The sequence below is a fragment of the Amblyraja radiata genome, chromosome 4 (assembly GCF_010909765.2).
Source record: "Amblyraja radiata isolate CabotCenter1 chromosome 4, sAmbRad1.1.pri, whole genome shotgun sequence".
Classification (NCBI taxonomy): Eukaryota; Metazoa; Chordata; class Chondrichthyes; order Rajiformes; family Rajidae; genus Amblyraja; species Amblyraja radiata.
The window spans coordinates 98562115-98574265 of record NC_045959.1 but is presented as its reverse complement, the minus strand read 5'-3'; the positions used below and the strand labels follow the sequence as shown (position 1 = coordinate 98574265).

Genomic DNA, 12151 nt, shown 5'->3' with positions numbered 1-12151 from the left:
ATAATCTCTTCATTATTTTAAGATATTTTAGTCTATGATCTGTCTTGAATGTTCTTTGCAACTCACCTGCAGATCCACGAGAGGCATCCTGCACAGAGAATTGCAACAAATTCACCATGCAGTGGGCAAAGACATTTCTTCTCCTCAGTTGTATATGGCCAGCCCTTATTTGTGGTTCTGGACATACCCAGAGTCCCACAACACCAAGTTCAGGAAGAGCTACTTTCCTACAACTATCAATGTCTTGAACCAAACTGCACATCCCTAATTCTATCACAACAGAACACTACACCTCTTCCGCTGTCATGGAATTATTTACTAATTATGATTTGCACTAATGTCTTTTTTTTTGCACAACCTTTTCTATTTTCACCGGCTAGAAGAATTAAGAGCAATTTTGGTATAATTATCGTTTTGTGTGTTGTCTGTCCCTTCAGTGCTGCTGCAACCAAGATTTTGCAGGTACTTGTGCATATATAGTCATAGAGTGATACAATGTGGAAACAGGCACTTCGGTCCAACTTGCCCACACCAGCCAACATGTCCCAGCTATACCAATCCCACCTGCCTGCGTTTGGTCCATTTCCCTACAAACCTGGCCTATCCATATATAACCATAAACCTGACTTGACTATATTCCCTGTATCTATTCACTCAAGATCCATAAATATTTTGCATGTCTAATGAGATCATCTCTTAATCTAAAATCAAGCATAGGCCTAGTATTCTTAATTACTCCTCATAGGAGGATCCTGTGTCTCAGGTATCCCATTCCTTCACTCAACACCTATTCCAAAAGCTTGAACACACCTGCACCTTCATGACGCATTGCTAACACAACTGTGACGTCTAGTATTTAATGCATATCGTGTCTATTTATGCAAGCCTTTATGTTCCCTTTTCCTTTGTGGTTGTAACTTTAGCACTGGCACCACAGCTTAGACATGGGCCTGGGATGCTGTACACAACTTTGTAGATTGGTCCCCAAAAGCACAACTGATAATAAAAACAATTGGAGGGCAAGTTGGCCACTATAGAATGGCCCTGGCTTTTATTCGGTAATAAATGCCTTAAAGTTGGCAGGTACCCAAATACAATCTAAAAATAGTTCCACCCATTCAAATCTATTACCCAATGAACTGGCTGATTTTCAAATAGCTTAAATTTAGTTTGCATAGTTCTCCATTTCCTTTTGCTGGATGGATCTTGCAAACCTGAAATTGAAAATGAGTAAACAAAGCAGGAAGTATATGTGGATTTGCTATTATTGTACCACATTTCTTGTTCAGGATGGCAAGCTCTTCTGAGATTTCACACCCTGCAAATTGCATCTTAGCTGAGAACAGAATGAGTTGCTTCCCACACAGTAGCTCAGAGGTACATGTGGGGGAGGGAATGCAATCTGTGGCTAAATAACTTCGAAACGTTTATGATCATTATTTTTAGGTTTAGGAGATTGGGCCTTCATGTAACTTCTAAAACAAGGAATAGTGTTTTCTTCTGGAACAGTGGAAAATGGCTAAGGACAATGCAACAGTATGTTAAAATGGGTAGTATCTTTATTTTGCATTGCTTGACATATATTAATATGCATGTTAACTTTTGTTTTGCCTGAAAATGTTTGCCTGGAAGCCCTGGAGAGAATTTTGCATAAATGCCCTAAGGTATGATGAGTCCTTATTTTTTTCTGTGTAGTTTTATTCAGATGAATGCACACATTTAAATATATTTTTGACAGCAATAGCCTTACCTGGTTGAATGTGTTTGTATTGGCCAAAAAGTCATAATCATAAGCTAATGGCCTATATTTTTATTAATACATATACTATTTATTGGAATCCCTCAGAACATTATGCACTGACATGTTAATGAAAAAGTTCTAAATAATCAATTCTTCATTTCAAAACAATGAAACTTTTAAAAGAATAAGCACCGCAACATAGAACTGTAATTCGTTTCCCTCCTTCCTGATCTCTAATATACTACAGATGACAGATACCATTAGGGTGCAAATAACTCCAAAGTTGAACCAATGACTTTGCCCATCCAGGTTTCACAGCAAGTTCTGCAACTAAAAATGTATTAATTGCCTGAGTTATCACCAAAATAAAGCTTTGCCCAGATTTTTCAAGTTATTGGTTTTTCATAGGTTACATATGTTCAAACAAGCTCATAGATTTTTGTTGAGACTGCACTTTATTAAACTGTCCCAATTTTAATGTCCAAGGCTATGATTTAATACGTATGACATATATTACACAGTACATAGTGGTCAACTGAGCCAACATCTTAATTGTGTAATATAGCTGTGAAAACATTTGCATTTGTTGTGAATATTTGCCATTGGTGAAACTAAAACCCATAATTTCCATTTCAAACAGGCACTGAAACCATAATGGATAGGATAAATTAAAGGAGATGGGGAGAAATTTCTTTAGTCAGAAGGTAGTGAATCTGTGGAATTTATTACCACAGAAGTCAATGGCTATTTTTTAAGGTGGATTCATGATTAGTACGGGTGTCGGGGGCTATGGAGAGAAGGCAGGTGAATGGGGTTGAAAGGGAAAATAGATCAGCCATGATTGAATGGTGGAGTAGACTTGATGGGCTGAATGGCCTAATTCTGCTTCTATAACCTATAAACTTACAACGCGTTTCATATCCAAAGAAGAAAACTGATTCCGTTGCATTCCAAATGCTAGTGTTGTCCAAATATTTAAACTTTTGGTCCAATGCGAGTAGCTCTCTGAACCTGCTAGTTTTAATTTTAATTTGTTTTGTGATACCATGTCACATCACTTTAAGCATATCAGAGACAATAAGCACAACATTGCTTCCCTTTCCCAAGGCCAATATCTACATTTACAGCCTTTGATTGAGTTATTATTCTGAGGAATATAATCAGTTTTAATATCTGCATAAAACCTTAAAATACAAGACCAAGGAGTAAAATGGTGTTTGAGACCTAATTCTACACAATGATCTGCAGGGCGGAATTCATTATTTGTACTTTACAATAAAAGTGGATCTTTTTATTTGGAAAAAAAGGGGGATTGCGTTTTTTCCCCCATTTTGAAAGCAAGATAGATTACAATTTAGAATTATAATTTAAAGAAACAAAAGTTGGTCAAATTATTTTAGAATTAAAGTGGATATTTACATACATGGTGGATTCCGATGAAATTTAACCACAGTTTGACAATGCATGTGGGGTGGGGCATGTCACTGCTTTAAACTGTTTTAAGATGGAATTGCAACCAATCTTGATTTTATTTTCTTCCTGAATTCCCCCCTATTTCGAAGTGATTCCAGCATTTTATTTCGTATCACATCATCTTGACCTTGACAAAGAGCCGCCGGACGGCAGGATAGTGACAAATGTTAGACGTGAAAGCCACAAACAAATGATAGGTAAAGCAACGCCTCCCTTCTCCCAAGAATAATAAAAAAACACATATCGTTTTCCAATTAGCAAGTAGTTGTATTGGCGATATAAATCTCCTGCAAGAAATTAATAATCCATGGTCATCAGAGGTACCTGAACAGAAACTGATGCTGCTGTCGGTAGCGGTGGATCTCCGCGACTGGCTGGAGCTCAGGTCGTAATCTCGGCTCTCTTCCTCGGACAAGGGCGATTCAGACGAAGGCGATCGCTTCTGGATGTGGGAATAAGGGCGGAGAACCAGTCTGGGGATGCGACTGCGTGGACCGCATTTCTCTTGCACCTTCTGATCCTAACCCAAAAGAAATAGCGTGCACGATTATTGATATCGATCCCGTCTCTAACCAATTAAACACCTCTTCAACACTCCCTCCACTAACCTCTCCCCCACACACACAAAAAAAATCTTCACACTCATTTATTTACCTGTTCCATTGCGGAGACGCTTGCATCTGGATGCCAACTAGGTCTGTCTACGGCAGTGTGTGCTGCTATCAGTTGCACAGTTAGACATTGCGGGAACAGCAAGGCGCAGTTCTACACGCAGCCCAAAGGGCGACACCAACGGTAGTTTGACACACTCCCGTCTTGAATACAAATGCTTTTCACCCGCCCGGCGATTGCATCTCCGAAGCCCAGGGTAGAAGCCGCTATTTAATGACCCCAGTCGTTGCGTTACAGCCCAAATTTTTTTATCTGGCCCACTTTAATGACATTTACATACACACCATATCCTTTGCAACGCACTGTGTTCACCCTCCCCTGAAATAAGAGGCACAATCCAGCAAATGACCAGTGCGTCTAACCGCCTTTTCGCATGCAATTTATCCCCCAGCTTGTATTTAACTAATGCAGTCACCATTCTGTCCTCTTTCCTCCCTGGAATTAGGCGGAATGTTAAAGCGACATTACCTTGTGGTATTCATTGAACGGTCCCATCCCGCCTCTTCCTCCTGGAACCTGTCATTGGGGAAAAGAGATGCATCAGGCGCTTGCGTGTTGCTGCGGCGGGCGGCACATGCGGCAAGGTGCGGACAGGGCAATGTCTACCCTGACCACAGGTTCAGCTCACCTGCTGCTGGACTTCCACACTCGGCTTCTGGTCAAAAATCAAAATCACCCACGTTCAGGTCAAAGCCGCGCCCACAATGTAAAACTCGCATAAAGCCCGCCCACCCTCACTCACACAGCCTTCAGATCCAATCCCTTGCAAATGAAGGTCCACCTCCGATTTTCCGGCGGCACCCTTGGTTCCAGAGCCTTGCCGTATTATCCGCTGTGCCGGATCAACAGAGGTCGGTCTGGGGAAGTTGGCTGTGGCAAAAGATCCTGACCTTCTGAGTTCCTCCAGCATTTTGTGTTTTGCATCTGCAGTTCTGTCTATTTACTCAATTTTGCCTTTGAAGGCACATCATCTGTTATTTGAGCAGAACACCGTCAAGGTGTTGGCTTTCAGAAAATGCCTATCTCCCTTGCTGATTTATAAAGGTTCCCCTTGCTCACACAGAGTTGTACACCACAGAAGCAGCATTTTTGCCCTCTCCCATCTCATCTCCATTACTTTTTTTTAAATCCAACTGTACTAATCCCCTTTGCTATCATTGGAACTGTACTCTTCTATGCCTTGCTTATTTTAATGTCTGTCCAAATGCATCTTAAAAATAGTGATTGTATATGATTGCACTGCCTCCTCTGGCAGATATCAACCACTGTATAAAAAACATGTTCCCCTCAAATTTCTCATATTATCTATATTACTAAAAGTCTGATCTTGACAACTTCCTGTTCTGTATATTGATTTTAGACAAAACGCTGCCACTTACGGCTGTGATTTTTGGCCATCTTACTCAGAGTCCCCCTCCGTTGCGCAGGACAAGAGGATTTTTCCCATCGATAAAAAATAAAAGAGTTATTAGTGTTTAAAAAATGTTGAGATTCTCTCTCCTGAAGGCCACGCCCCTTCTGGAGGGACTATAAAACCCAGAAATGTTGAGTGCCTCAGTCAGGGGGGAGGGGAGCGAACGTGAGGGTCACGTCTCTCAGTCTGAGCTGTGAATAACACTGAACACATGTCTACTAAACTGAGTGGTTTTACTGACCTGTCAGGGCCCTTAATGTGGTTTGAAAGTATAGTTTGGAAATGCTAAAGCTGTGTTGCCTTTGGTTTGGAAATGCTAAAGCTGTGATGCCTTCGGTTTGGAAATGCTAAAGGTGTGTTGCCTTTGGTTTGGAAATGCTAAAGCTGTTGCCTTTGATTTGGAAATGCTAAAGCTGTGTTGCCTTTGGTTTGGAAATGCTAAAGCTGTGTTGCCTTTGGTTTGGAAATGCTAAAGCTGTGTTGCCTTTGGTCTGGAAATGCTAAAATTGCCTTGCCTAATTAAAGTTGCCTTGCCTAATTAAAGTTGCCTTGCCTAATTAAAGTTGCTTTGCCTAATTAAAGTAGCCTTGCCTAATTAAAGTAACCATGCCTAATTAAAGCTGCCTTGCCTTCAAGTCTAATCTTGACAACTTCCTGTTTGCGCTTTATATTGATTTTAGAAAAAAAACGCTACCACGTACAGCTGTGATTTTTTGGCCATCTTACTCAGAGTCCCCCTCGGCTCATCAGGTGCCGAGGATTTTTCCCATCGATGAAAAATAATAGAGTTATTAGTGTTTAAAAAATGTTGAGATTCTCTCTCCTGTCAATCACGCCATGAGGGCCACCCCCCTTCTGGTGGGAGGGACTATAAAACCCAGAAGTGTGGGCATGGCTAAGTCTCTGCCAGATGGAGGAGGGAGAGGTTACGACTCGCTGTCTTTAGTGGCCTTGCACCCTGCTTGAAATAGTATGAAACTGCACTTCAATTTGGTGGCCTTGCACCCTGCTTGAAGTGGTAAGAAACTGCACTTGAATTTGGTAGCCTTGCACCCTGCTTGAAATGGAATTTCAAGGAATAGCCGTGAGTCAACTGCCAGCCCACCAGCCGTGAATGAGTGAGCTGCCAGCACAACAGGCTTGAGTGACTGAGCCGCCAGCCCAAGAATCCATTCGGCCCACAATGTCCATACTAGCCCTCTGGATACCAGTCCCTTCAGCCCAGAACACCCATACTAGCATTCCAGAAAGCTCCCCCCCCCCCCCCCCCACTGGCCACCAATATTGGAATTGGTGGAGAGGTGGAATATTGCGTTGGGGGATCCGCCCTCCCGTGTGATGCTGGGACCCAACGGGTCCCACTTAGTCCAGTACTGTCTTATTTTTGATATCCCTACAATGAATAAAAAGTCTGACTATCCTACAAGTGGCTCTCATCTATCTATCTATATATTACTAAAACTGTCATCTTGTTTGTCTGTTTGAAACTGCACTTGAGTTTGGTGGCCTTGCACCCTGCTTGAAATGGTATGAAACTGCACTTGAATTTGGTGGCCTTGCACACTGCTTGAAATGGTAGGAATTTGCATTTGAATTTAGTGGCCTTGCATCCTGCTTCAAATGGAATTTCAAGGAATAGCCATGAGTCAACTGCCAGCTCACCAGCCGTGAGTAAGTGAGCTGCCAGCACACCAGGCTTGAGTGACCGAGCTGCTAGCCCAAGACTCCATTCGGCCCACAATGTCCATACTATCCCTCTGGAAACCCCCCCCCCCCCCCCACCCCACTGGCCACCAATATTGGAATTGATGGAGAGGTGGAATATTGCGTTGCGGGACCAGGCCTTCCATGTGAACATGGGACCCAACGGGTCGCACTTAGTCTAGTAATCTTATATAGTTCTATCAGGTCAGTCCTCAACTGCTTTTGCAGGAGTTCGCTGCAGGGAAAATAAGCAAAGCCTTTTGAATCTCACCGTATAACTAACGCCATGGTAAATTTCCTCTGCCCTCCAGCATTATCCCATCCTTCTTAGAGTGTGCAACCAAACCTGAATGCAATATTCCAAGTGCTGCCAGATAATTTAGTGAATTGTTTCCAAACTTCCTAGCTGTCATGGCGGAATTAGATTATTTTATTAATCTAGGCCTCTTGAATATTAACTAACACATTGCTACACTAATTAAAGAATAAAATACTGCAGAGTACCCAGTTATGGAGCATTAATGGAGACATGGGATGGAATAATAGCAACATCATTGACCAAATCTTTCAAAAGGAACTAATGCCAACGCATTGGAGAGTTGTAAAACAGCACAGCATTGTTTGAGTATCTGAACCTCTCATGATTTTGATCTTCTCTATTATATCTTCCCATAATCTACAAGATGGATTTAAAGGAAAATAAGGAGTATTTTATAAAGTGTACGTAAGTTTGTCAGGAAAACATAAGATATTTTGGTTGCAATTCTATTATAGATTTGAATATGGAATCTACTTTTCCTTTAATTATGCAAGAAGAAAATTAGCTGGCATATCTGCTAAACCTGATTTATATTCACAATTGTTGATGTAAAGATTCGGTTCATGAAGAGAGCAAAGGAGAAAAGTGGAAACTGTAGACCGGTTAGCCTGACTTCAGTGGTTGGTTAGATTTTAGAGTCCATTATAAAGGATGAGGTTTCTCAGTACTTAGAAGTTCATGATAAAATAGGCCGAAGTCAGCATGGTTTTGTGAAGGGGAGATCTTGGCTGACCAATCTGTTGGAATTCTTTGAGGAAATAGCGTGACAGACAAAGGAGAGTCAGTGGATGTTGCTTACCTAGATTTTCAGAAAGCCTTTGATAAGGTGCTGCATATGAAGCTGCTAAAGCCCATGGTATCAAAGGGCAGATACTAGCATGGATAGCAGGTTGGCTGGATGGCAGAAGGCAAAGAGTGACAATAAAGTGGGCATTTTCTGGTTGGCCGCCTGTGACTAGCAGCGTTCCACAGGGGTTTGTGCTGGGGCCACTACTCTTCACTTTATATATTCAGGGCTGCCAACTCTCACGCTTTGAGCGTGACACTCACGCATTTCAGCCAATTCTCACGCCCTCACGCTGATGACAGAATTCTCACGCTGACAGGCTGTCTTCAGTCCCTGCACAGCAAAGACAGGGACATCCCATGTCTCCATGAATGCTCCAGGCTTATTTGAACTCTACTGCCTTCAATTCTATATCTTTTTTATCTGAGAAGGTGATAAAGGTAACTATTGGGACACTAATCATCACATTATCAAGGTCTAATCATCATTATAATTTTTGGCCAAAGATGAATGGCTTTCTCACCAGCGGTTATTACAACAAAAGAGTAACGAGGGGGAGTTGTGATGAAGGACTTTGACCTAAAATGTTTATTCTATTTCTCTTTCTCCACAGATACCATTTCCAGCATTAACTGTTTTTGTTTGTGGCATCCACAGAATTTTGCTTCAGCCACAGGGACCTTGGATTATTAATTTGAGGACATTCTGACAGGGTGCACAGAGTGAATTCCATCTCTATTTTACCGGGATAACTTCATCCTTATTTTTTGTACTTTTGTCATAAAATGAAATCCACATGGTTTCTGGAACCTGCCTATTAGAAAATAAATACTGTAATTACGCGCCTTTAGTAATGGGTACCTTATAGTAGCTCCACGTTGAAAGGATATGATTATAGCACGACAATTTCAAGAAGGATATTCAATGATATATATGGTTGAAGAAACTTATCTTTGGTAAAAGTTGTCATGAGACACAAAATTAAAAAAAACAGCACTAATTACAAAAAAAACCCTGTGAATAACAGGGTGGGGTTTATTCTCGCATCAAAACTAGGAACTGATCTCACAGAAATCTCAAAGAACAGGATTGTAACTTAGAAAATAATTGGTCAGACATGAGAGGGAATATTTTATTGTTTTTGGAATTTAATGTGAAACTTCCATTAACCTAATCGAGTGGAAGATTTGCTGAAATACCGAAACTACAAATTAAAACAAATTCAAGAACTAAACATTTCTGACATTAGAGACATTCAACCTGAGCCATGACTGCGAGCTGGGCCAACATTGCAAAATGCTGCAACTGGTTTGAGATCTACAATAAGGGGGTAATTAGATCGCATGGTGCATTACATTTGAGCATGACACACTTCACAATGCACTTAGGAAGGAGTGAACTAAGGAGGATTAATTTAGTGATCTCAGTAATATAAGTCTGTGCCTTGATGTGCTCAGATTAATAACCCAAACTCACAAGGTCATTTTTGAAGGTTTTATGCTACTCTGGAAATCCAGCCAAGCTTCATACTAAATATAAGGGAGCAGAGAAGGTCTTGGTGGAGGAAAACTAAATACTACAGAGAGAAAAAAGAAACAAGTGCTGGAAAGAATTCAGTTTATCATTAACTAAATTGGTTCATGAAGAGAAAGAGCATACAGGCAAAATGTTAAGATGTTTAAAACTATTAAAAAGACAAATCTATAGATGCTTCATTGTAATGTCCAAAGCATTTAAAATAGGTCGATGAAGTATGAATGAATGAATACGTTTATTGGCCAAGTATTCACATACAAGGAATTTGTCTTGATGCAAGTGACAACATGACATACAATGACAGTTAGGAATGACACATAAAACATTAAACATTAATAATAAAACATTGATGATTAAACATGTGGATTAAATAAAATAAGGAGGCTACAAATTTTTGGTTATTGAGTAGAGTTATGGAAAACTCATGGAAAAAAAGCTGTTTTTATGTCTGGCTGTGGCAGCTTTGACAAGTCACCTTCCAGAGGGAAGTGATTCAAATAGCTTGTGGCCAGGGTGAGAGGGGTCAGAGATGATCTTACCTGCTCGCTTCCTGGCCCTTGCAGTGTATAGTTCATCAATGGAGGGAAGGTTGCAGCCAATAACCTTCTCAGCTGATCAGACGATTCGCTGCAGCCTCCGGATGTTGTGCTTGGTGGCTGAGCCAAACCAGACCATGATGGAGAAGGTGAGGACAGGCTCTACGATGGCCGTATAGAATTGGACCATCATTGCCTGTGGCAGATTGTGTTTCCTCAGCTGCCGTAGGAAGTACATCCTCTATTGTGCCTTTTTGACTGTGGAGTCGATGGTAGCCCCCCATTTAAGGTCCTTGGAGATGATGGTTCCCAGGAATTTAAAATACTCCACAGATGTGATTGTGGTGTTGTTGATGGTGAATGGGGTGAGGGGAAGGGGAGCTCTCCTAAAGTCTACAATCAATTCCACTGTCTTAAGCGCATTGAGCTCCAGGTTGTTGCGATGGACACCAGTACGCCAGCTATGACACTTCCCTGTCTGTAGGCAGATTCCTCCCCATCCTGGATCAGTCCAATCAGGGCTGTGTCATCCTCAAACTTGAGAAGCTTGACAGAGGAGTCTGTTGAGGTGCAGTCATTGGTGTTGAGGGAGTAGAGGAGAGGGGAGAGTACGCAGCCTTGCGGTGCTCCTATGCTGAGTGTTTGCGAGTCCGAGATATGCTTTCCCAGACTCACATGCTGCTTCCTGTCTGTCAGGAAGCTGGTGATCCACCGACAGAGGGGTTCAGGCACAGTCAACTCGGAAAGTTTGGAGTGTAGTAACTCTGGTACAATGGTGTTGAATGCAGAGGAGCTAAAATCAGCACAGCACAACAAGTAGCAGCACAGACATATGTAAACAGATGTGATATGATTGCTATTACAGAGACAAGACCGAGAGCAGATTATTCAAGGATTTTCAGTGTTTAGGAAAGGAAAGGGAGATAGGAATAGATGAGTTGGTGAAGAATGAAAACTCAGCGAGTGAGAAGGAATATTGATTTAGAAAATCATGATTAGAATCTGGGTGGAACTAAGGCATCACTAGGCAGAATGTAACGGTGGAAGTTATCTAACGATTTCCAATAATAATAGTAACATAGAGGATAGGAGAAAATAAGTTAAAAACATAGGTGAACCGAGTATTCCATTTATAATGGGTGATTTTAATCTACATGCAGACTGGTCAAATTGGCAATATTATTTTTGAGGATGAATTGGAAATGGTCATTTAAACCAGCGCCAACTGGGGAACAAACTAATCTGTACTGAGCATTGTGCAAAGAGAAGGGGCTAGTTCCTAATCTCGCTGTGCTGTTTTTTTTAAGGGAAGAATGATCATAGCATTATGATGGAAAATGAAATACTTCACTACAAAATGAGGGTCCAAATTTAAACAAAGGAAGCTATTAAGTTGGAGATGATAGATTAAGGAGCTTCATATTAAAGCATGGCAGTGAATAGGCAATGGAGAACAATTAAGGAATAGAATGCAGGAACAAGAACAGCTATACTTTCCATTCTGATGCCATCCCCTATGTTCACACACAAGTTCACAAGTTATAGAAGTAGAATTCAGCCATTCGGCCCATCGAATCTACTCCGCCATTCAATCATGGCTGATCTCTGCCTCCTAATCCCATTTCCAGCCATCTCCTCATAACCCTCGACACCTATTCTAATCAAGAATTTGTCCATCTCTGCTTAAAAATATCCACTGACTTGGCCTCCACAGCTCTCTGCGACAATGAGTTCCACAGATTAACTACCCTCTGACTAAAAAAGTTCCTCCCATCTCCTTTCTAAAAGAGCACCCTTTAATTCTGTGGCTATGACCTCTGGTCCTAGACTCTCCCACCAGTGGAAACATCCTTTCCACATCCACTCTATCTATGCCTTACATTATTCTGTAAGTTTCAATGAGATCCTCCCTCAACCTTCTAAACTCCAGCGAGTAGAGGCTCAATGCTGTCAAATGCTCATCATATGC

General features: G+C 41.4%; 1 protein-coding gene across 4 annotated transcripts in view; it reads right to left on the bottom strand.

Moving 5' to 3' along the window:
* sybu (syntabulin) overlaps positions 1–12151 on the bottom strand; it is an 83155-nt gene that overhangs the window by 59588 nt on the left and 11416 nt on the right. For 2 of the 4 annotated variants that reach the window (XM_033020032.1, XM_033020035.1), the window contains exons 3-4: positions 4355–4402; positions 3539–3734 (exon numbers count right to left, since the gene is read on the bottom strand). In XM_033020032.1, the coding sequence (XP_032875923.1) occupies positions 3539–3734; positions 4355–4381 (223 nt within the window). In that variant the 5' untranslated portion in view covers positions 4382–4402. Of the gene's footprint in view, positions 1–3538; positions 3735–3868; positions 4153–4354; positions 4403–4514; positions 4580–12151 lie in introns of those variants that run through there. The other 2 variants (XM_033020033.1, XM_033020034.1) reach the window with 2 other exon arrangements.